The 21,266-nt window shown below is 41.8% G+C and overlaps 1 protein-coding gene across 1 annotated transcript in view; it reads left to right on the top strand.

Annotated features, from left to right (window-relative positions):
- tweek (transmembrane protein KIAA1109 homolog tweek) overlaps window positions 1–21,266 on the top strand; it is an 839,779-nt gene that overhangs the window by 362,767 nt on the left and 455,746 nt on the right. The window contains 1 exon segment of the mRNA XM_080283669.1: window positions 6,141–6,293. Coding sequence (XP_080139795.1) covers window positions 6,141–6,293 — 153 coding nt within the window.

Genomic DNA, 21,266 nt, shown 5'->3' with positions numbered 1-21,266 from the left:
TCTCAGGAGCATCATCCATCACAGCCTTGATGAACTATTGATGTATTAGCTGCTGATAGATGACTATGGTGTTCGCTGTTACCTCTTGGTCAAGAGCCTGGATAAAGGAGGTGGTGTTGGGTGGCAAAAACAGCACCTGGATTCCAGGGTGGCGAGAGGCAAGGTGCTGCAGTTAGCACAGAGCATTATCCATCAACAGGAGCACCTTGAAGGGGATGCCAACCCTCTGACAATGCTCCTTAGCTTCCTGCACAAATAAATCAAACCACTCAATGACAAGGGAGGTTATAGCCCAGGCTCTGTCTTGCTGCTGCCAGTACACTCTTGACAGGCTCATATCCCCTGGGTTCCTGAAGGTGTGTGGTTTCTTGGCATTGCGGATGATAAAGGGCTTCATTTTAAAGGTCCCCACGGCATTTTACACAGAACAATTGTGTACTGTGACCAGTCAGACTTACATCCCCTAGCCTGCATCTGCTGATGGGAGATGTCCATCGACTTGGAGAACATTTCCCATTGCAGGGCTGTCTCCTCCATTTTGAATATCATTGAGTTGGTGTAACCTCCCTCATCCACAACAGCCTTCAGAAACTCAGGGAAATCCAAGGCCGCTGCTGTGTCTGCTGATGCCTTCTGGCCAGTCAGGTGCACGTTTCTGATCCCCTTCCTCCAGAGAAAACTTGCAAACCACCCATAACTGGTGGAGAAAGGCTTCTCAGAGATGGTGCCAAGACATCTACAGGTAACACTGTGGAACAGCCTGGCCTTTGCACTTACAGTTGGTCCATCAACTGCAGTGTTTCTTGCCTGCTGTTTTATGAACATCTTCAAACACCTTTTGTCCAGATGAAAACCTCACTTCAACATCTTACATGGCTATCAACAGGTCCTGATCCATAGGAATTTTTTTCCTTGTTGTTGTAGATGGTGCGTATCGTTGATTCGTTGAGTCCGTAATGGTGGGCAACTTTGGGTTTCTTCTCGCCGTTGTCAGTCCTCCATATTACATCTGACTTTCGGATGTAAGTTAATGTTGGCTTCATTTTCCCTTTCCTCGAAGAAGTTGTAGGCTTAGGAGGGTTATGATCAGCCATGGTAACACTGGGCAGGCAGAGGAAGCATGGGGAGGGGAGAGAATCCTCTTGGAAACCACACTGAAACCACAAGCTAACACTGGAGAGGACACAATGCATTGAGCTGGATGCCAGGACGTCAAGCATACACATCGTTTATGCTTGACATGGAAGGGAATTGCTGTGGTTGGCTTATGTTAAGTGCTGTGCTTGAACATGATTGGTTTAGTAAATGCCATGCTTGACTACAATTGGTTTACGCCCGGCTAGACGCGTGGGCTTGTGGTAATTGTGGCGTGTATTACACGAGGCATTGAAAAAGCGTCACTTTTGAGGCTGCATCTGTGAGTTTTGTGTAATATCTATGATTTACTGATGTTGCAAATTGTTGCATGATGTTGGAGCTTATTATAAATTCGCATTTAAAAATCTCGCAGTTGAAGAGATTGCACCATACTGTACACACACACACACACACACACATATATATATATATATATATATATATATATATATATATATATATATAGGAAGGGAAGAGGTTGTGTTGATCAGATATTCATTCTTAGATCTTTAGTGGAAAAGTTTCTAGAGAAGGGAAAGACGTTGTATGCGGCTTTCATGGATTTGGAGAAAGCATATGACAGGGTGGATAGACAAGGATTGTGGAAAGTGTTAAGAATATATGGAGTAGATGGGAAGTTGTTGAATGCTGTGAAGAGTATGTACGATGGTGCGAAGGCTGCAGTGTGTGTGGATGGTGAACTAAGTGAATTTTTCTCTTTGAAAGTTGGGTTGAAACAGGGATGTGTCATGTCTCCATGGTTGTTCAATCTGTACATGGATGGGGTAATAAAAGAGGTACAAGGTAGGGTAGTGCATGTTGGAGTGGCCCTGTTGAGAGAAGATAGTGTTTGGAAACTCCCTGTACTGTTGTTTGCAGATGATACTGTGTTGTTGAGTGAAGACGAAGGGGAGCTGCAAGGCTTGGTGGATGAGTTTGGAAGAGTGTGTAAGAAACGGAATCTAAAGGTGAATGTAGGGAAGAGTAAAGTGATGGTCTTTGAGAGAGGTGAAGTCAGTGAATGTACAGCGAGGTTGGATGGTGAGGAATTGGAAAATGTGAGTACGTTTAAGTACTTGGGTAGTGTGATGAGTAAGGATGGAGGTTTGGAGGGTGAAGTGCTTGAAAGGGTACAGCAGGGAAGAAAGGTTGCTGGTTCTTTGAAAGCAGTAATAAGAAACAGAGAAGTGAGCATGGAAGTCAAAAAGTTACTACATGACAGTATTGTGATACCAGCTCTAACGTGTGGAAGTGAAGCTTGGACGTTGTTGGAAGGACATAAGTCAAGAGTGAGAGCAGTGGAAATGAGTTATTTAAGAGGAGCCTGTGGAGTCACATGGAGAGACAGGCTGACGAATGAGGATATAAAGGAGCATTGTGGTGTGGATGTGGATGTGATAGGAAGTGTTATAAGGAACACACTGAGGTGGTTTGGCCATGTGGAGAGGATGGAGGGTGATAGACTGACGAAGAGAGTGTATGTGAGTGAGGTGGAGGGGGGAAGAGGGAGGGGGAGGCCGAGGATGAGATGGAGGGATGGGGTGGAGAGGTATATGAGAGAGGGGGGTGTGAGTTGGGAGCAGCGCAGTGAAATGGCGGGGGATAGGGCGACTTGGAGGCGATTTGTTTGTGGCCACCCCAAACGGGATTGAGGTATCTGGCAGTATATATATATATGTGTGTGTGTGTATATATATATATCATCATCATCAGCCATTGAGGTCCACTGCAGGACTGGCCTATCCCTACCGAAGCAGGGACGATACAAGCTAATGTATCTCTATCCAGTGGCTTAGGCTGTCAGGTAGAGACTGTATGTAGGGTGAGAAGTGCTTGTAGGTGTAATTGTAGTGTTGTAGTGGCTTTGGATGTGTGTGTAGTCTGTGAACCAAGTGTAATCGGCCCGCCTTAAGCCGATTGGGTGCAAGCATACTAGTATGCGACACTGGTTCAACCACAGCATCCCTTATGTCCGCCAAAGTAGCAAGTGGCTCGGTGAACGATTCCCAACGTTTTTATAACTCTGGCGCGAGGCGAACCCTCGTCCACCAGCATGCGAAACACACACTCTACCACTGTACCACAGAGGCTCCATATATATATATATATATATCTATCTATCTATAGCCCGACGCCCTAATCCCGCAAAGGGTGGCCGCAGACAAAACGCCTCCAAGTCACTCTGTCACCCACCATTTGACTCCCCTCCCCCCAACTCACCCCCCCCTCCCTCATATACCTCTCAACTCCATCCCTCCACCTCATCCTCGGTCTACCCCTCCCTCTCCCTCCCTCCACCTCACCTACATACACCCTCTTAGTCAGTCTTTCATTCTCCATTCTCTCCACATGTCCAAACCACCTCAGTGTATTTCTCCTAATCTTTTCAACCACATCCACATCTACCCCACAACGTTCCTTCACTTCTTCATTCGTCAACCTGTCCCTCCACATCACTCCACATGCTCCTCTCAAGTAACTCATTTCCACTGCTCTCACTCTTGACTTGTTCCCCTCTTGCAAGGTCCAGGCCTCGCTTCCATACGTCAGGGTAGGGATCACAATACCATCATGCAGTGACTTCTTAACTTCCATACTCACCTCCCTATTTCTCATCACTGCTTTCAGTGTACCAACAACCTTTCTTCCCTGCTGTACCCTTTCACGTACTTCATCCCCCAAAGTTCCATCCTTACTCATCACACTACCCAAGTACTTGAATGCACTCACATTCTCCATATCCTCACCATCCAACCTCACTGCACACTCTGTGACTTCATTCCTCTCAAACACCATAACTTTACTTTTGTTTACATTAACTTTCAGCTTCCTCCTCCTACACACTGTCCCAAATTCATTCACCAAACCTTGCAACTCCCATTCATCTTCACTCAACAATACTGTATCATCAGCAAACAGCAACACCGGAAGCTTCCAAATCTCACCCTCATTCATTAGGGCCACCCCCACATCCACTGCCCTACCTTGCACCTCCTTTACAACCCCATCCATATATATATTAAACAGCCATGGAGACATCACACACCCCTGTTTCAGTCCCACATTGAGATCAAAGAACTCACTCAGCTCACCATCCACTCACACCGTAGCCCTAGCTCCCTCGTACATACTCTTCACAGCACTCAACAATTTCCCCTCCACTCCATATATTCTTAATACCTTCCACATACCTTGCCTATCTATTCTGTCATAAGCTTTCTCCAAGTCCATGAAGGCAGCATACACTTTCCTTCCCTTCTCTAGATACTTCTCCACTAAACATCTTATACATACATATAATAAAGCAGTCAGATAATTTTATTAAACTAAGGAAAAGTCACTCCTATTGCGGGAGTTTACCAGTGTTATATCAAATCCCTACAGGCCAAAAAGTCTGCCAAAACCTCGATATAATTGTCAGTTGATGGGAAAAGCATGAGTGAGTAGCCTGCATATAGTTGTGCTGATTACCCTGAATGGTGCAAATGTGGTGTCTACCCAGGAGCCATACCACTTCATATTTCCCTGTCTCATGCCATGTGGAGGACCCTGATCCAACCCTGCTGAGATGCTGTCTATCACAAGGGGGCACTAGATCCCTACACAGTGTATGTACTGTGCTGTTCCTCTGGAATGACTCCACAAGGGCAGTTGCTTGCCTGTGATCAGCAAGCAGGTCTGCTCAGCCAAATAAACCAGGATTGAGCAAGAACAGCAACAAGGAGATGGCAAGAATAAATTGAGAAGAGATATCTGCCGGGCTTAGTTGGTTAAGTATATGACCCTTGTGTTAACCCATTGAGTGTGGTGGCATCTTTTTCCCATATTTGTTCTTGCCATATCTTAATGATTTTTTTCAGGTTAGGAGAGACTTTGTGAACCACAAGGGTTAGTTATTGCTCATAGTGGGTCTCATCAGTTTGAGATGCCTTTGTGGTAAGATAAATTGAATTGTCTGGTAGCAGGAAGACTGCAATAGTAAATTAAAAATGCTGACTTGGATTCAATGGACCTACCATATGACCCTTATTTGTACAGTACTCAACGTAGGAACAGCCTCTCATATTGAAGAGGTTTGTTAATGCTACATCTAACCCCTCTAGTTCAGAAAGCCTATTCTAAGCTAAAGAAATATTATCTAGAGATGGCAGAATGAAATGAAAACAGATGTCTTTGGGCTCAGTGTTTTAATAATGGGACCGAGGATGTTTTTTATACCGAATACTGTATATCATTGTGTATGTCTTCTAATGAATTAATTCAGCTAAGGATAGACTTTTTGAACTGTTGGAGTTACCGCCAGCCTTAATAAACCCTTGTCAGTATGAAGGTCTTTCCCTAAAGCAGATAAAATCATTTGGTAGCAACAATAATAAGCCTAAAAGGACATAGCCAAGATTCAGGGGGCTATTCATATGACCCTTGATATTATAATTTTTTTATTATTAATATTTTTTATTTATTTATTTTTTTCATTCAGAGTTTGAGCATCCTGGTAGCACTACTATCATCCCTACAGATATACAGTTTTGAATGGAATAAGCACAGGCAGGTTCCGTCATGCAAGTGGGATATGTTAGTAGAGGACTTTTTGGATAGCGGAAACCCATATAATGGAGGAAAAAAAAAAGGATCGCAAAAGCTTGTATAAAGGAGTACGTAACTTAAGGAAAAAAGAAGGTTATGTTACCTGACCCAGCTTGCATCACCAAAATTGAGTCTAAATTACCCATTCTCATATCATCTGTATCTTGTATAACGGATGCTTCCATAATGAGACCCACCTGTACAGTACTTAGCCGAGGATTCATTGTGTTAGGCTAAGATGGGTTGAGTTAGGTTAGGTTATATTTAATTCGGTTAGGTTAATTTAAGTTGCAGGGATGGTGGACAACAAGATAAAGCCAGCTTCAGTTTTCAGTCAGCTGGGTTCACAGTCATATTAGTCTAGAGTCTCAGCAGTCCCAACAACATATGACACTGATTTATATTTTTGTCAACAGAGTCTCAGCATCCAGGCAGCACTGCTTCCATCACTGCAGGCTCAGTACCGCATGGAGCAAGTTTCCAGCCTAGGATTCACTGGGTCCAAGGCAAAATTCACCATCCATCTCCCCACCCACCACCTCTCATTCTCCACCAGACTTCAAGACTTGGTCAGTATATGCTTAATGATTCTTATGCCCTGACTTAATGTAAACTAACTTAACTAAACTTAACCATACCACCAGGCTCCAAGTCCTGGTGAGTATCTGACAGCTGATTCTCACAACCTGAGCAAACCGAGCTTAATCTGAACTAACTTATGGTAACCTGTTCATTAGATGCCAAGACCTGGTCAGCATTTTGTGTGTGTGTGTGTGTGTGTGTGTGTGTGTGTATTCTTACCTAATTGTTCTTACCTAATTGTATCTTTACAGGATCAGTCAAGCTCATACTGTCCTGTGTCTTACACCATTTTTATCTTACATATCCTTAAATTTATGAATTGTTTTGGCACACACTACTTCATTCAGCAGTGCATCCCACTGATCAGCTGCCCTGTTTGGGAATCTAATTTTCCTTGCATCTTTATTGCCTCCCTTTTTATGCAGTTTTTTGCAGTGTCCTCTTGCTGATGCTTCCCCATAGGTTATATATTCATTTATGTCTATTTTCTCCTTCCCTGATATGCATTTATATAGCATAATTATGTCTTCTCTTTTCCTTTTCTCCTGTAGTGTAGGTAGATTCAGTTTTTCTAGTCTTTCTTCGTAGCTTAGATTCCTTAAGCTTGGTACCCATCTTGTACGGGCTCTTTGAACTTTTACAGATGAGGATTCTAGACTACTGATGCATACTCCAGGGTTGGTCTGATGAATGATGATATTATCTTGCTCAGCATGTCTTTATTTATGTACGTGAAGGCTATTCTCATATTTGCATGCAGTGTATACATGTTCCGTACCTTCTCACTGATGTGGTCAGTCGGAGATGGTCTGTTATTGATAATCACACCATGGTCCTTCTCTCTTTCTGATATGTGTAGGGTTTTACTTCCTAACTTATAATCCCAATTAGGTCTTTTTCCTATCTATCTATCTATTGCCAAACGCCTCAATCCTGTTTGGGGTGGCCACAAACAAATCGCCTCCAAGTCGCCTTGTCCCCCGCCATTTCACTCCCCTGCTCCCAACTCACACCCCCCTCTCTCATATACCTCTCCACCCCATCCCTCCATCTCATCCTCGGCCTCCCCCTCCCTCTTTCCCCCTCCACCTCACTCACATACACTCTCTTCGTCAGTCTTTCACCCTCCATCCTCTCCACATGGCCAAACCACCTCAGTATGTTCCTCATAACGCTTCCTATCACATCCACATCAACACCACAACGCTTCTTTATATCCTCATTTGTCAGCCTGTCTCTCCATGTGACTCCACAGGCTCCTCTTAAATAACTCATTTCCACTGCTCTCACTCTTGACTTGTGTCCTTCCAGCAACGTCCAAGCTTCACTTTCCACTTTTCCACTTTTACCAAACTTGATTACATGACACTTGTCCACATTGAATTCCATTTGCCATGTATTTGCTCCATTCATGAAGTTTAATTAATTCTTCTTGTAGCTCTTTACAAGAGTCTGTGTTTGTAATTCTCCTTTGTATTTTTGCATCATCAGCAAACACATTTAGATAGGTTTCATTTCTAATGTTGCTATCTTTGTCATTTATATACACTAAAAACTTAATTGGTGCCAGCACTGAGCCCTGTGGAACTCTTCTAGTCACTTCCCTCCATGATGAGTAATTTCCCCTTTATTACTGTTCTCATTTCCCCTTTTCTGAGAAAATCTTGCATCCAACAGTACAGTTTGCCTCTAATTCCTCCTTGATGGTATTGTTTCCATAAAAGTCTTTGGGGCAGTACTCTGTCAAATGCTTTCTTGAAATCTAGATAGATACTGTCCACCCATCCTTCTCTTTTCTGTAATGTTCTGCTACTCTATCATAGTAGCTCAACAGATTAGTAACACCTGATTTTCATTTTCTGAAACCAAACTTTCTTTTATCATATTGTGTTTTTGTAGATGATTTACCCAAACTTTTCCTATCAGCTTTTCTAATATCTTGCTTACAACACTGGTTAGTGATACTTGTTGGTAGTTGAGTGGATTTTGTCTGTTCCCTTTCTTGAATAAGGGAACAATGTTTGCTTTCATCCAAATAACAGGTAGTTTACCTTGACCCAAAGATTCCTTGAATATTAAAGATAATGGTCTACCTCAAGGTTTCCAGCCTCTGGAAAGAAGCAAATATCCATCCTGTTCCTAAAAAGGGGGCAACTTCTGATCCATCAAACTACAGACCAATTGCAATAACTTCCATTCTCAGTAAAGTTTTTGAGACACTAATTAACAGACACATAATCAAGCATCTGGAAATCAATAAATTAATCAGTGATCGGCAGTATGGATTTAGACAAGAACGTTCAACTGTAGACATTCTTTGCCTTCTTACCCATCAGATTAACAAAACAATAAACCAACACGGTGAAACACACACAATAGCACTTGATATATCAAAAGCATTTGACAGAGTATGGCACCGGGCCTTACTGTCAAAGATGTCACACTATGGCCTTGCATCACTGGTTCCTCTAATTTCTTCTTACCTTCATAATAGAAAAATATGGGTCATGGTAGATGGAATTTATTCTCAGTTTCATTCCATAAATGCTGGCGTACCTCACGGATCAGTTTTGGCGCCAACCCTCTTTCTCATTCGTATAAATGACCTCCTATCTGTCACTCACAACTCAATACACTCTTAAGCTGATGACTCGACCCTTCATAGTTCTTTCACATTTAGTACCTCCTTTACACAGTTTGATATTATAAATTCCCATAATAAACACAGCAATTTCTCTGAACCAGGACCTTTCTAAAATTAATCAATGGGGACAAACAAATCTGGTTTCATTTAATGCTCAGAAAACTAAATATATTAATTTCTCCAACAGAAAGAGTCCCTCAGACTCTCACATGATTTTAAATGATGTCAATATTCCCATATCCACTACAAGTGATATCCTTGGTGTTACTCTAAACCCCAACCTAAGCTGGACAGCTTATGTTAAATCCCTTGCTAAAATTGCTTCCAAAAAACTGGGACATGTACAGAGTTTGTGAGTTCTTCACTGACGAGCAGATGGCCACAATATACAAAAGTCATGTGTGTTCTCAGATCAAATACTGTTCATTACTGTGGAGTGGATGTGGAGCGGTTGCATTGAGGCAGTTGGACAAAATTCAAAATAAAGCCATTAGATTAATCAATAATCCTGCCATTATGCAGGACCTTCCTCCATTATCAGTACGTAGAGATGTTGCTTCTTTAGCATTATTTTATCGATATTTTTACCGTAAGTGTTCTGATGAACTGGCTTTATTTGTGCCTCCCCTTCACATTTTCTCCCGAAATACTCGGTCAGCTGGGAGAGCCCATGAACTCACACTCCCTTCCCCGCAATGCAGAACCTCTGCTTATCAAAATTCATTTATCCCCAGAACTACTACTCTCTGGCATTCACTTCCTGGGAGTTGTTTCACACAAACATTTAATCCAATACAATTTAAATCCAGTTGTTATAAATATTTTATGAATGGAGGATGCTTTTAGGCACATGGACTTTTTTTTTTTTTTCCTTTGTATTTCCTTCCTCCATTCATTATCTATATAAAAAAAAAAAAATTCCCTTGCACATTCATGTAGCACCCAACATGAAATTTTATCAGGACCATTTGCTTTTCATTTGTCTGATTTACTTAACTCCTCCTGTATTTCTTTTTCTGATATTTGTGTATCTGATAATATGTGTGGGCATGCATGTTCCATATCATCCCTCTCAAAATTATTTTCTTCTGTAAAAACTAATTGGAAATTCTTATTCAGTGCCTCACAAATATTTTTCTCCTGTGTGTAGATGATCCCCTCATCCGTAATGGATTGTATTTTATCTTTTACTTTGGTTTTGCTTTGGATGTAGCTGTAAAATAGCTTTGGTTGATTTTTACTTTTATTTATGATGTCCTCCTCAAACTGTTAGCAGGGGAGTGAAAGATAAAAATGGTAGATTACTAGTGGAGAAGGGAGAAAAAGTGAGCAGATGGCGAGAACACTTTAAGGAATTGTTGAACGTAGAGGATGGAAGTAACGCGAGTATAAGTGGCTGGGGAATGGCTGGAAGAAGGAGGGAGGTGAGAAGACAGGAAGAAATCAGTAGGATAGAAGTTGTGGAAGCAATGAAGAAAGTTAAATCGGTGAAAGCCCCAGGAATTGATGGAGTGTGTGGTGAAATGCTGAAGCATGGGGGAGAGATAGTAGTAGAATGGATGTGGAAGATGTGCAGATTGGCCTGGGAGGAAGGTAGAGTCCCGGAGGATTGGAAGTCAGGTATAATTATTCCCTTGTACAAAGGAAAAGGGGAAAAAGAAGTGTGTGGTAATCATAGGGGCATTTGTCTTCTTAGTATAATAGGAAAAGTGTATGGTAGGATACTTATAGACAGAGTCAGAGAAAGAACAGAGAAATTAGTTGGAGAAGAACAGGGAGGCTTTAGGAAGGGAAGAGGTTGTGTAGATCAGATATTCATTCTTAGATCTTTAGTGGAAAAGTTTCTAGAGAAGGGAAAGAAGTTGTATGCAGCTTTCATGGATTTGGAGAAAGCATATGACAGGGTGGATAGACAAGGATTGTGGAAAGTGTTAAGAATATATGGAGTAGATGGGAAGTTGTTGAATGCTGTGAAGAGTATGTACGATGGTGCGAAGGCTGCAGTGCGTGTGGATGGTGAACTAAGTGAATTTTTCTCTTTGAAAGTTGGTTTGAAACAGGGATGTGTCATGTCTCCATGGTTGTTCAAACTGTACATGGATGGGGTAATAAAAGAGGTACAAGGTTGGGTAGTGGATGTTGGAGTGGCCCTGGTGAGAGAGGATAGTGTTTGGAAACTCCCTGTACTGTTGTTTGCAGATGATACTGTGTTGTTGAGTGAAGACGAAGGGGAGCTGCAAGGCTTGGTGGATGAGTTTGAGAGAGTGTGTAAGAAATGGAACCTAAAGGTGAATGTAGGGAAGAGTAAAGTGATGGTCTTTGAGAGAGGTGAAGTTAGTGAATGTACAGCGAGGTTGGATGGTGAGGAATTGGAAAATGTGAGTACGTTTAAGTATTTGGGTAGTGTGATGAGTAAGGATGGAGGTTTGGAGGGTGAAGTGCTTGAAAGGGTACAGCAGGGAAGAAAGGTTGCTGGTTCCTTGAAAGCATTGATAAGAAACAGGAAAGTGAGCATGGAAGTGAAAAAGTTACTACATGACAATATTGTGATACCAACTCTAACGTACGGAAGTGAAGCTTGGACATTGTTGGAAGGACACAAGTCAAGAGTGAGAGCAGTGGAAATGAGTTATTTAACCCCTTAAACGCGGCCGTGTACAGTCGATCCCCCCCGAGTGGTGGGGTTGTATCGCGGTCTGAGTACCTGTAGGAAAATATTCGCCAAAAATCAGAGATTAACCCTAGAACATTATACTTGGTATGGCAGATAGTACTTACATTCAGCTTTCTCCAGAGACAGGTGTTGAGCCTTCGTGGACTACCCAAGGACTTGTGGAGACTTGCAAAGTTGGGTAACCAAATCTTCACTTTCACACCTCCAGCAACCCGGTTTCCCCTCTACCACAGCCTCATTCTGTCACAGTAAACTTTATACTACAACGTAAAGGTAGTTAGGAATCCGTATTTGTACAATAAGCACTGAAAATAAGGCTAAAATCAACGGAGCATACGGCCGACATGCACTGTGGCGGCGGTCTTCCCGTCACTCAACAAACATTTCCATTTTCACAGCTAAAAACATGTTTACTACATTATTTTCAATCATATTACTTCCCAAAAGATCACCACGGCGCGCTTTTTATTCTGCCTTACGCCCGCCACTTTATTCTCGTTCCTGTCGGCCGCTTGCACTGACTGGGAAGAGCTAGAACTCGCCATAATGTCACTTTGAAAGCCTGCAGTAAACTGACGCTAAACAGGGGCAAACCGTGAGAAAAAAAGCTAGTGTTACAACTGGGAAAACAAGCCTTTCCTAGTAGCACAAACTGCTTGTGAGAGGAGAGCGCAGATTTACAGTTCTGAGTGCTCAGAGCGCTGCCATGTATCACAGCCAGGCTGGCCGTGCCGTGGTGGGGGGGGGGGATGGGGGGAAAACGCGATATTTGGCAACAACTGAGGTCAGTAGTACAAAGGTAAAGTATGCTAGTTGTAGCTTGAGGGTGGTGGTACTGATAGACAATACCAGCTGGAGCCTGCTTGCCCGCAGTTATTCAAAATTTACTAGAATCGCAAACGCGACGATCCGCCGTTATGTCCTTTTGGCCGAGCGTCGCAAATGAGATGATCCGCGTTTATGGGGTTAAGAGGAGCCTGTGGAGTCACGTGGAGAGACAGGCTGACAAATGAGGATATAAATGAGTGTTGTGGTGTGTATGTGGATGTGATAGGAAGCGTTATGAGGAACACACTGAGGTGGTTTGGCCATGTGGAGAGGATGGAGGGTGAAAGACTGACAAAGAGAGTGTATGTGAGTGAGGTGGAGGGGGGAAGAGGGAGGGGGAGGCCGAGGATGAGATGGAGGGATGGGGTGGAGAGGTATATGAGAGAGGGGGGTGTGAGTTGGGAGCAGGGCAGTGAAATGGCGGGGGACAGGGCGACTTGGAGGCGATTTGTTTGTGGCCACCCCAAACGGGATTGAGGCGTCTGGCAATCGATAGATAGATGGACTGTTTATAGTTGCTATATGCCGTCTCACTAGTGTGTCTTCTGTATCTTTTCCACTGCAAGTCTCTTTTTTCTTTTAATTTTTTTCATTCTGTACTGAACCATTTCTTTCTTTCTTTTCTTTTCTGCTTCTTTGTGCTGTGGGATGTAATTTTGGACTCCTATTTCATAAAATTCACAGAATTTTTTATACAGTGTATAACATTTAAATCTTGTTCTCTAAGCTCCTTTTCCCAATCTGATTCTAAGAAGTGTGTGTGTGTGTGTGTGTGTGTGTGTGTGTGTGTGTTTATCTAGTTGTATTTACCTAGTTGCGATATACAGGAAATGAGCCACTCTCGTGGGGTCCTGTCTCTTTTTCTTAGTAAGTCAGATTTTGCTTTGAAGTCATTTAAGTTTTTAGACTAGACAATTTCTTTGTCCAGGGTGTACCACAGGTCTATGCATCTATAAAGAAAACTATATTTCTTGATATCCTTCAAGCAACTTGGCTTTTTCAGTTTCATTCCGTGTCCTCTTGTTGGTCTCTTATCCCATACAAACAGATCTTTTTTATCAATTTTATCTACTCTCATCATGGCCCTGAGATGTGGGCACCATCCAGCCCTCTTAAGCTACCAGAAGAGGCTGGATGACTCCGTTGATGATGTCTGTCCAGGATGTAACACAACACCCTATACTATTAAGCACATTATGGAAGACTGCATTGCATACAATCACCTACCCCCACAACACAACATACACTCTTTCAGAGCTCTGTGGGAAAGCCTGGTCTTGGCCATGGTCTTCCTAAGGGACTCGGGGCTGTTCGGCCAGACTACCTGGGGATCAAGTACTACTACTCCTACACTGCAGTCATGTTGCCCCTCTCTCTCCTTTCTTCTAGGGAAGGCAGATCCAACTTTTCCAGCCTCTGTCCATAAGACAGATCTGCCAGACTGGAAACTATGTTGGTTGCTGTTCTTTGTATTCACTCTATCTTGTTTATATATTTCTTTTTGTGTGGGGACCACATTACTGCCGCATATTCCATGCTGGGGTGGATCATGGCCATTATCAATTTTTTCATTATTTCCTCATCCATGTAATGGGATACCACTCGTATGTTAGTCAAGAGATTGTACGTCTCTCTAAGTATCTTGTTGATGTGTTTTTCCGGTGACAAACTATCCTGGACCAGCACTCCCAAATCTTTCTCTTCTCTCACTTTTGTGATTGGGTCATTACCCTTCATAAAATTCAATGATGGCCTCGTGGTACTCTTACCCATTTCCAATATTTTACATGTTTTTGTGCTGAAATTCGTTTCCCACATCTGTCTCCAATCATGAATCCTATTTAGGTCTTCCTGCAGCATTTTACAGTCTTCCTCGACTTCTACTCAGCTCAAGATCTTTGCATCATCAGGAAACAGACTTGCATAACTGTTCATTCCATCAACCATATCGTTTATGTAAATCAGGACCATTACTGGTGCTAACACTGAGCCCTGTGGGATTCCACTTGGTACTTCCTTCCATCCGGACATCGTGTGCTTTATTATTGTCCTCATTTGTCTGTCTCTCAAGAAGTCTCTCATCCACTCCAGGAGGTTTCCCTTCAGTCCTCCTATGTGTTCCAATTTCCATATTAGTCACTTTTAGGGTATTTTGTCGAAGGCTTTCTCTAAATTTAAATAAACACAGTCCACCCAGCTGTCTCTCTTGTGTAGCACATCAGTCACTCTTGAGTAAAAGCTCAACATTTGGAAACACATGACCTTCCACTTTTGAATCCAAACTCACTTTCAGCCAAAATGTTCATCTCCTCCAGATATTTTATCCATCTGTCATTCAGGATTCTCTCACACAGTTTTGCGACCATGCTGGTCAGGGACACTGGTCTATAATTCAGGGGTTCTTCCTTATCTTCTCCCTTATAAATTGCTACCACATTGACCCTCTTCCATTCCTGAGGCACTTTTCCTTCTTCCAGAAAACACACAATTAAATCTTGAATCTTATCTGCCAGTTGTTCCCTGCATTCTTTCAGTACCCGTCTGGTCCTGGGGCTTTCCTTACATCTTGAGTTTCCAGTAATTTATACACTTCCTGCACTTCCACTTTTATGTTTTTTATCACTACATTTCTAGTCACTCCCTCCCCCTCCACAGAATCCCTTTCTTTAGTGAAAACTGATTGGAAACATTTGTTCATTATTTCAGCTTGCATTGCTGCATCTATGTAAACCTCTCCTCCTGCTTTCAGTTTGGTGATACCTTCCTTTTGTTTCAATTTGCCATTAACAGATTTATAAAACAATTGGGGTTCTTCGCTACATTTGTCAGTTAAACCTTTTTCAAAGTTCCTTTCTTCCTCTGTACTAGTTCTTGTATATTCATTTCTAGTTCCTTTATATTCTTCCTTTGTTCTGTTATTACCTCTGTTTCTCCATTCGTTTCATGCCATGTCCCTTTCTTTTCTTGCCATCATACACCTTCTGTTAAATCAGTTCTTCTTCCTGATTTCTTTCCCACTTACTCTTGGAACATGTTTCTCCACTCCCGAAATACAGAGGTCTCGAAAGATATCTCACTTCCTCTGCGTCTCTCTTGTTTCTCTGAATTTTCTCCAATCCGCATTATTGAAAAATTTTCTCAATCCTGTAAAGTTTGCTTTCCCAAAGATGTATCTTCCCTGCCTATAAACCTCATCTCTTGGCGCCACGTTCCCTTTTATCATCTGGAACTCAATGACCACATGATTACTGCTTCTTATAAGACACTGATATTTCAAAGTTTCATTTACGTCATGTTCTTTTGTTATTAGTAAATTTAGTCTTGCTGGCGTGTCATCACCTCAGAATCTAGTCCCTTCTTTGACCCACTGGGTCATTACATTATTCACTGCTATATTTAACAATATAGTGCCCCATGAATTTTCACTGCTTCCTGAGTCCCATTCCTCCCAGTTCACTTCTTTACAGTTAAAATCACCCATCAGAATTATGTTGTTGCTTTTTTCAACCACTTTCTATAGATAGCTAGCCATGTCTGACAACATCTGGTATTCATCGTCATTCCATGCCCTTGTCTTAGGGGGAAAATATACTACTGTGATGTCTCTCTTGCCATTCTCTCCAGTTCCTAGTTTCATATTTATCGCTTCAGTCTTACCCTCTCCTAGTTCCACATTTTCCACATTGATGTTGTTCTTCACTGCTGTCATCACTCTTCCTCCCGTTTTTTCTTTTCTGTCTCTTCTCTGCAGTTTGTATTTGCCATATCTCATAGGGATATCAATATCCTCTCTTAACCCACCACGTGCCAGGTATTTTTAGCTCTATGGGTCGCCTCCGTGCCAGCCATTTTTCAGCCTTTATTTTTTATTGGCTAAAATTATAGATTATGATGTGAAAACGAATTTCACCATTAAAATGCTCATCGAAGCTCGGAAATAGGTTTTGTTGAGTTCTGCATACTCGGATATGGGTATACCCACTCTCTCACACTCACCACGTAGGTGAGAGAAAGCCGTTTTCTGTGTAAGGTATACTCAGGTATTTATGCAGGGAAGGTATAGCAATGTTCAGTACACTTTCCTGATTACTTATTGCTTCAACATCTATCGCAATTTGTGTGTCTTTCTCACTGTGAATGCACTATCTTACACTTACTTGAAGATAGGTACAACCTGACTTCATTATGTACAGTCCTGGCACTTACAGGAAGGTATTTACAACTTGACTGCATTATTCAGTCCTTACACTTACGTGAAAATATTTACAACTTACACTTATGTGAAAATATTTACAAAATGCCCTCACTATGTACAGCACTGAGTGGGGCACACAGGCAGAGTGAGGCACGGCGAGCATGAGGTGGGGAGCGAGTGAGTGTATGGCCTTGACAGCCAGGAGGATGGTAGAGGAACAGTTACCATACATGCCTGCCAATTTTTACACGCTAATCTTGAGAAATGCAGTCACAGTGAATTTTTTTATTTTAAACCTTTTTAAAACGGTGCTGGCACTGGCTGCGGAATTATATCAGACCGTTTTAAATCAGCACTGGCACACAGCGGGTTAACTTGGTCTCAGTAAAGCACATAATACTGTATCTAGTTCATGAGCCCTCAAGTAATCGTTGATTTCTAACTTTACCATTGTAAGATATTAAACCATCAACATTAGTATATGCCACTTTCCAACTTATTTCATTGTCCTTTATTCCCACTTCTCTCCCACTCTCCATCAGTACCACTTACTCAATTTCTGATCCATAACTTTCCAATAGAACACTGTCTTCTCATCCTTCATTCTCTGTTCGTTTTTTGCCTTTGGTTCCTTTACTAACTTCTTTATCTTAGCTCTTTCTTCCTCATTTGCATCACTCCTTATCCATACATTATTGAGCTCCTCCTTTTCTGATAATTTCCTTGTCCGGTTGATGATTTCATTTACCATTACCTGAGACTTAAACTTTACTTTAAGTGGCCTCACCCCTCCTTCTTTGTATTTTCCTAGCCTAAACACGTCTTCAATCTCTTCTTGAGCTTCGTTGTTACCCTCCATAACTACTGATACTATCTTTTTTGCCTTATTCAGTTCTTCTCTTTCCCTTTCTGATCTTACTCTCATACGTTTTTCTTTTAGTCCTGAAATTATCATGCATTTTTTCTCGTCTGCTACATCCCAGACTAAAGATTCTCTACTTCTTAGTACCCTAACCTTTTCCACGTTTTCCTTGCTTTGTTGTTCTATAATCTCTTTCAAATTTATATTTCCTTCCTCTTGAATTTTCTTCCACCCCTTGTGTTGCTCCTTGATTTCCTTAATATGTTCATCATGCATCCTTGATTTTGATTGATGCTCATGTAGTTTACTTTTCATCCTGTCCCTTTCTTCTTCCAGCCTCTTATTTTCCCTCTTCAGCTGTTTTATTTCATTTGAGGCAGATTCATTACTCAGCTTTAATTCTGTAACTTGCCTTTCTTGTTCAGCACTGCGTTTGCAGACGTTATCCAAACTTGTTCTGAAGTATCTTAATCTCTTTATCCTGTTCTAAGGTCTGTTCCTGTAACTCTTTATTTATTGTCCATATAAAGGAGCATTGTGGTGTGGATGTGGATGTGATAGGAAGTGTTAGGAGGAACACACTGAGGTGTTTTGGCCATGTGGAGAGGATGGAAGGTGAGAGACTGATGAGGAGAGTGTATGTGAGTGAGGTGGAGGGGGGTAGAGGGAGGAGGAGGCCAAAGATGAGGTGGAGGGATGGAGTGGAGAGGTATATGAGAGAGAGGGGTGTGAGTTGGGAGCAGGGCAGTGAAATGGCGGGGGACAGGGCGACGTGGAGGCGATTAGTTTGTGGCCACCCCACAGGATTGAGGCGTCTGGCAATAGATAGATAGATAAACCTTCCTTAGCTCCTGGACATTACTCTCTGCCATTTTCACCACTCCTGCTACTCTTGTTTGGTTCAGTTTAGCACTTCCTGTACCCTTATCCTCGTCGGTAAAGCCTGCAAATTTGCCACCATCAGATGTAAACAAAGAGCTACCTCCTTCCACCATGATGCAGCGTACTAAAATTTTCCACTTCCACTGTGTTTTGTACTCATGTTTGACCGAAATCTGCACTTTTTTAACTAATATCAGACGGGACCACCATTCATGTATTCATTCACTTAATCACAATAGGCTGGGTTCCTCTTCGCCGCTGGTTTGGTGATTATTTTCCCCATGATCCACAAAGAGGTCCGTCTTCATCAGTGACCTGTGTGTGTGTGTGTGTGTGTGTGAGAGAGAGAGAGAGAGAGAGAGAGAGAGAGAGAGATCACCAACACCATTTATCAGCTTAAGAATAAACAGAAAACTACATGGCTGCATCCACGATCTGGACATGGGCACCTAATTGACATGTCAGTGTAAGGCAGTGAGACTGAAGGGAATTTCTTATAAACCGAGCAATGATAGGTGCTGAGTGCTCAGCAGACCATAACCTCATAGTCAGTGACTGCAGCTAGTTCTGTAATACGCCCACAAATGCATCGCAGACGATCCACGAAGAAACAAAACTGAAGTAGTTTGAAGGATGTAGCAACTTGTAACACCTTCCACAGCTTTATTACAGAGAAGCTTACTCAGTGCACCACTTGATCCAAACAACAGTGCAACAAAATTAGATGCAGACTGGCTGAACATTAAGACACTGGTCCAGAGCACTGCAGAAGAAACCCTATACTTCTCCACTTACCAGTATAAGACTGGCTTAATGAAAATGCTGAGGGCATAAATGGCCTTGCATTTAAGAATAGAGCACATAACAACCGTTGGCTCATCCTAGCTCTGTAACCTTAAAAACTGAATTCCAGGATCTCTTGGAGTGAAGTCCAGAGAAAACTGCATGACATGGACAACAAATGGTGGAAGGAGCTAGCGAAAGTGCTGCAAAGACTGGCTGCTATTAACGACCAACGTGGGTTTTTACATGTCCATTAAAGCCATCTATGGGCCAACCAGACACAACATAATCCCTGTTCAATCAGTTGAAGTAGAACTCCTGAAAGACAATCAAGCAATGCTAGAAAGAGGGGTGCATCACTTCAATACCTTAATGAATCAAAGAAACTTGGTGGAGCAGGGCATCCTTGATAACATCCCAAATGCTTCTCAAGTGGCAGATCTCAATATTCCACCAACACTTGCAGAAAGTTTTCAGGCCATCCAATCTCCAAAAAATAACAAAAGCTCTGGGCCTGGTGGCATACCATCTGAACTGATAATGGAGGGTGGCCTTTTTGTGTGTGTGTGTGTGTGTGTGTGTGTGTGTTCTTACCTAATTGTTCTTACCTAATTGTATCTTTACAGGAATGTGTGTGTGTGTGTGTGTGTGTGTGTGTGTGTGTGTGTGTGTTCTTACCTAATTGTATCTTTACAGGAATGAGTCAAGCTCGTACTGTCCCGTGTCTTAAACCATATTTATTGTACAGATCCTTAAATTTGTGAAATGTATTGGCACACGCTATTTCATTCGGTAGTGCATTCCATTGATCAATTGCTCTGTTTGGGAAACTGAATTTCCTTACGTCTTTATCACCTCTCTTCTTATGCAGTTTTTTGCAGTGTCCTCTTGCTGATGCTTCTCCATATGTTAAGTAATCATTTATATCTATTTTCTCCTTTCCTGATATGCACTTATATAGCGTTATCATGTCACCTCTTTTCCTTCTCTCCTGTAGTGTTGGTAGATTCAGTTTATTTAGTCTTTCTTCGTAGCTTAGGTCCCTTAAGCTTGGTATCCATCTTGTAGCGGCCCTTTGAACTTTTTCAATCTTGTCTATATACTTTTTGAGATGAGGACTCCAGACTACTGATGCATATTCCAGGGTTGGTCTAATGAATGATGTTATTCTTCTTCTTAGCATGTCTTCATTTATGTATGTGAATGCTATTCTCATATTTGCAAGCAGTGTATACATGTTCCGTACCTTCTCGCTGATGTGGTCAGCCGGAGATAGTCTGTTATTGATAATCACACACCTAGGTCTTTCTCTCTTTCTGATGTGTATAGGGTTTTATTTCCTAACTTATAATCCCAATCAGGTCTTTTTCCACTTTTACCAAACTTGATTACATGACACTTGTCCACATTGAATTCCATTTGCCATGTACTACTCCATTCATGAAGTTTATTTAATTCTTCTTGTAGCTCTTTACAAGAGTCTGTGTTAGTAATTCTCCTTTGTATTTTTGCATCATCTGCAAACATATTCAGATAGCTCTCATTTCCAGTGTTACTGTTTATATCATTTATATACACTAAAAACATGATTGGTGCCAGCACTGAACCCTGTGGTACTCCACTAGTCACTTCTTTCCATGATGAGTAGTTTCCTCTTAGTACTGTTCTCATTTCTCTTTTTATGAGAAAGTCTTCCATCCAACAAAACAGTTTGCCTCGAATTCCTCCTTGATGGTACAGTTTCCATAAAAGTCTTTGGTGTGGTACTGTGTCAAAAGCTTTCTTGAAATCTAAATAGATGCTGTCCACCCATCCTTCCCTTTCCTGTATTGTGTTTGTTACTCCGTCATAGTAGCTCAACAGATTAGTAACACATGATTTTCCTTTTCTGAAACCAAACTGTCTTTCTGTTATCATACTGTGTTCTTCTAGATGATTTACCCAAGCTTTTCTTATAAGCTTTTCTAATACCTTGCTTACAACACTGGTCAGTGATACTGGTTGGTAGTTGAGTGGATTTTGTCTATTTCCTTTCTTGAGTAAGGGGACAATATTTGCTTTTTTCCAAATATCAGGTAGTTTACCTTGACTC

Source organism: Coenobita brevimanus, chromosome 98 (genome assembly GCF_032717465.1).
Source record: "Coenobita brevimanus isolate Jiangsu-jjx chromosome 98, ASM3271746v2, whole genome shotgun sequence".
Classification (NCBI taxonomy): Eukaryota; Metazoa; Arthropoda; class Malacostraca; order Decapoda; family Coenobitidae; genus Coenobita; species Coenobita brevimanus.
This window is presented reverse-complemented; position numbering and strand designations above follow the sequence as displayed.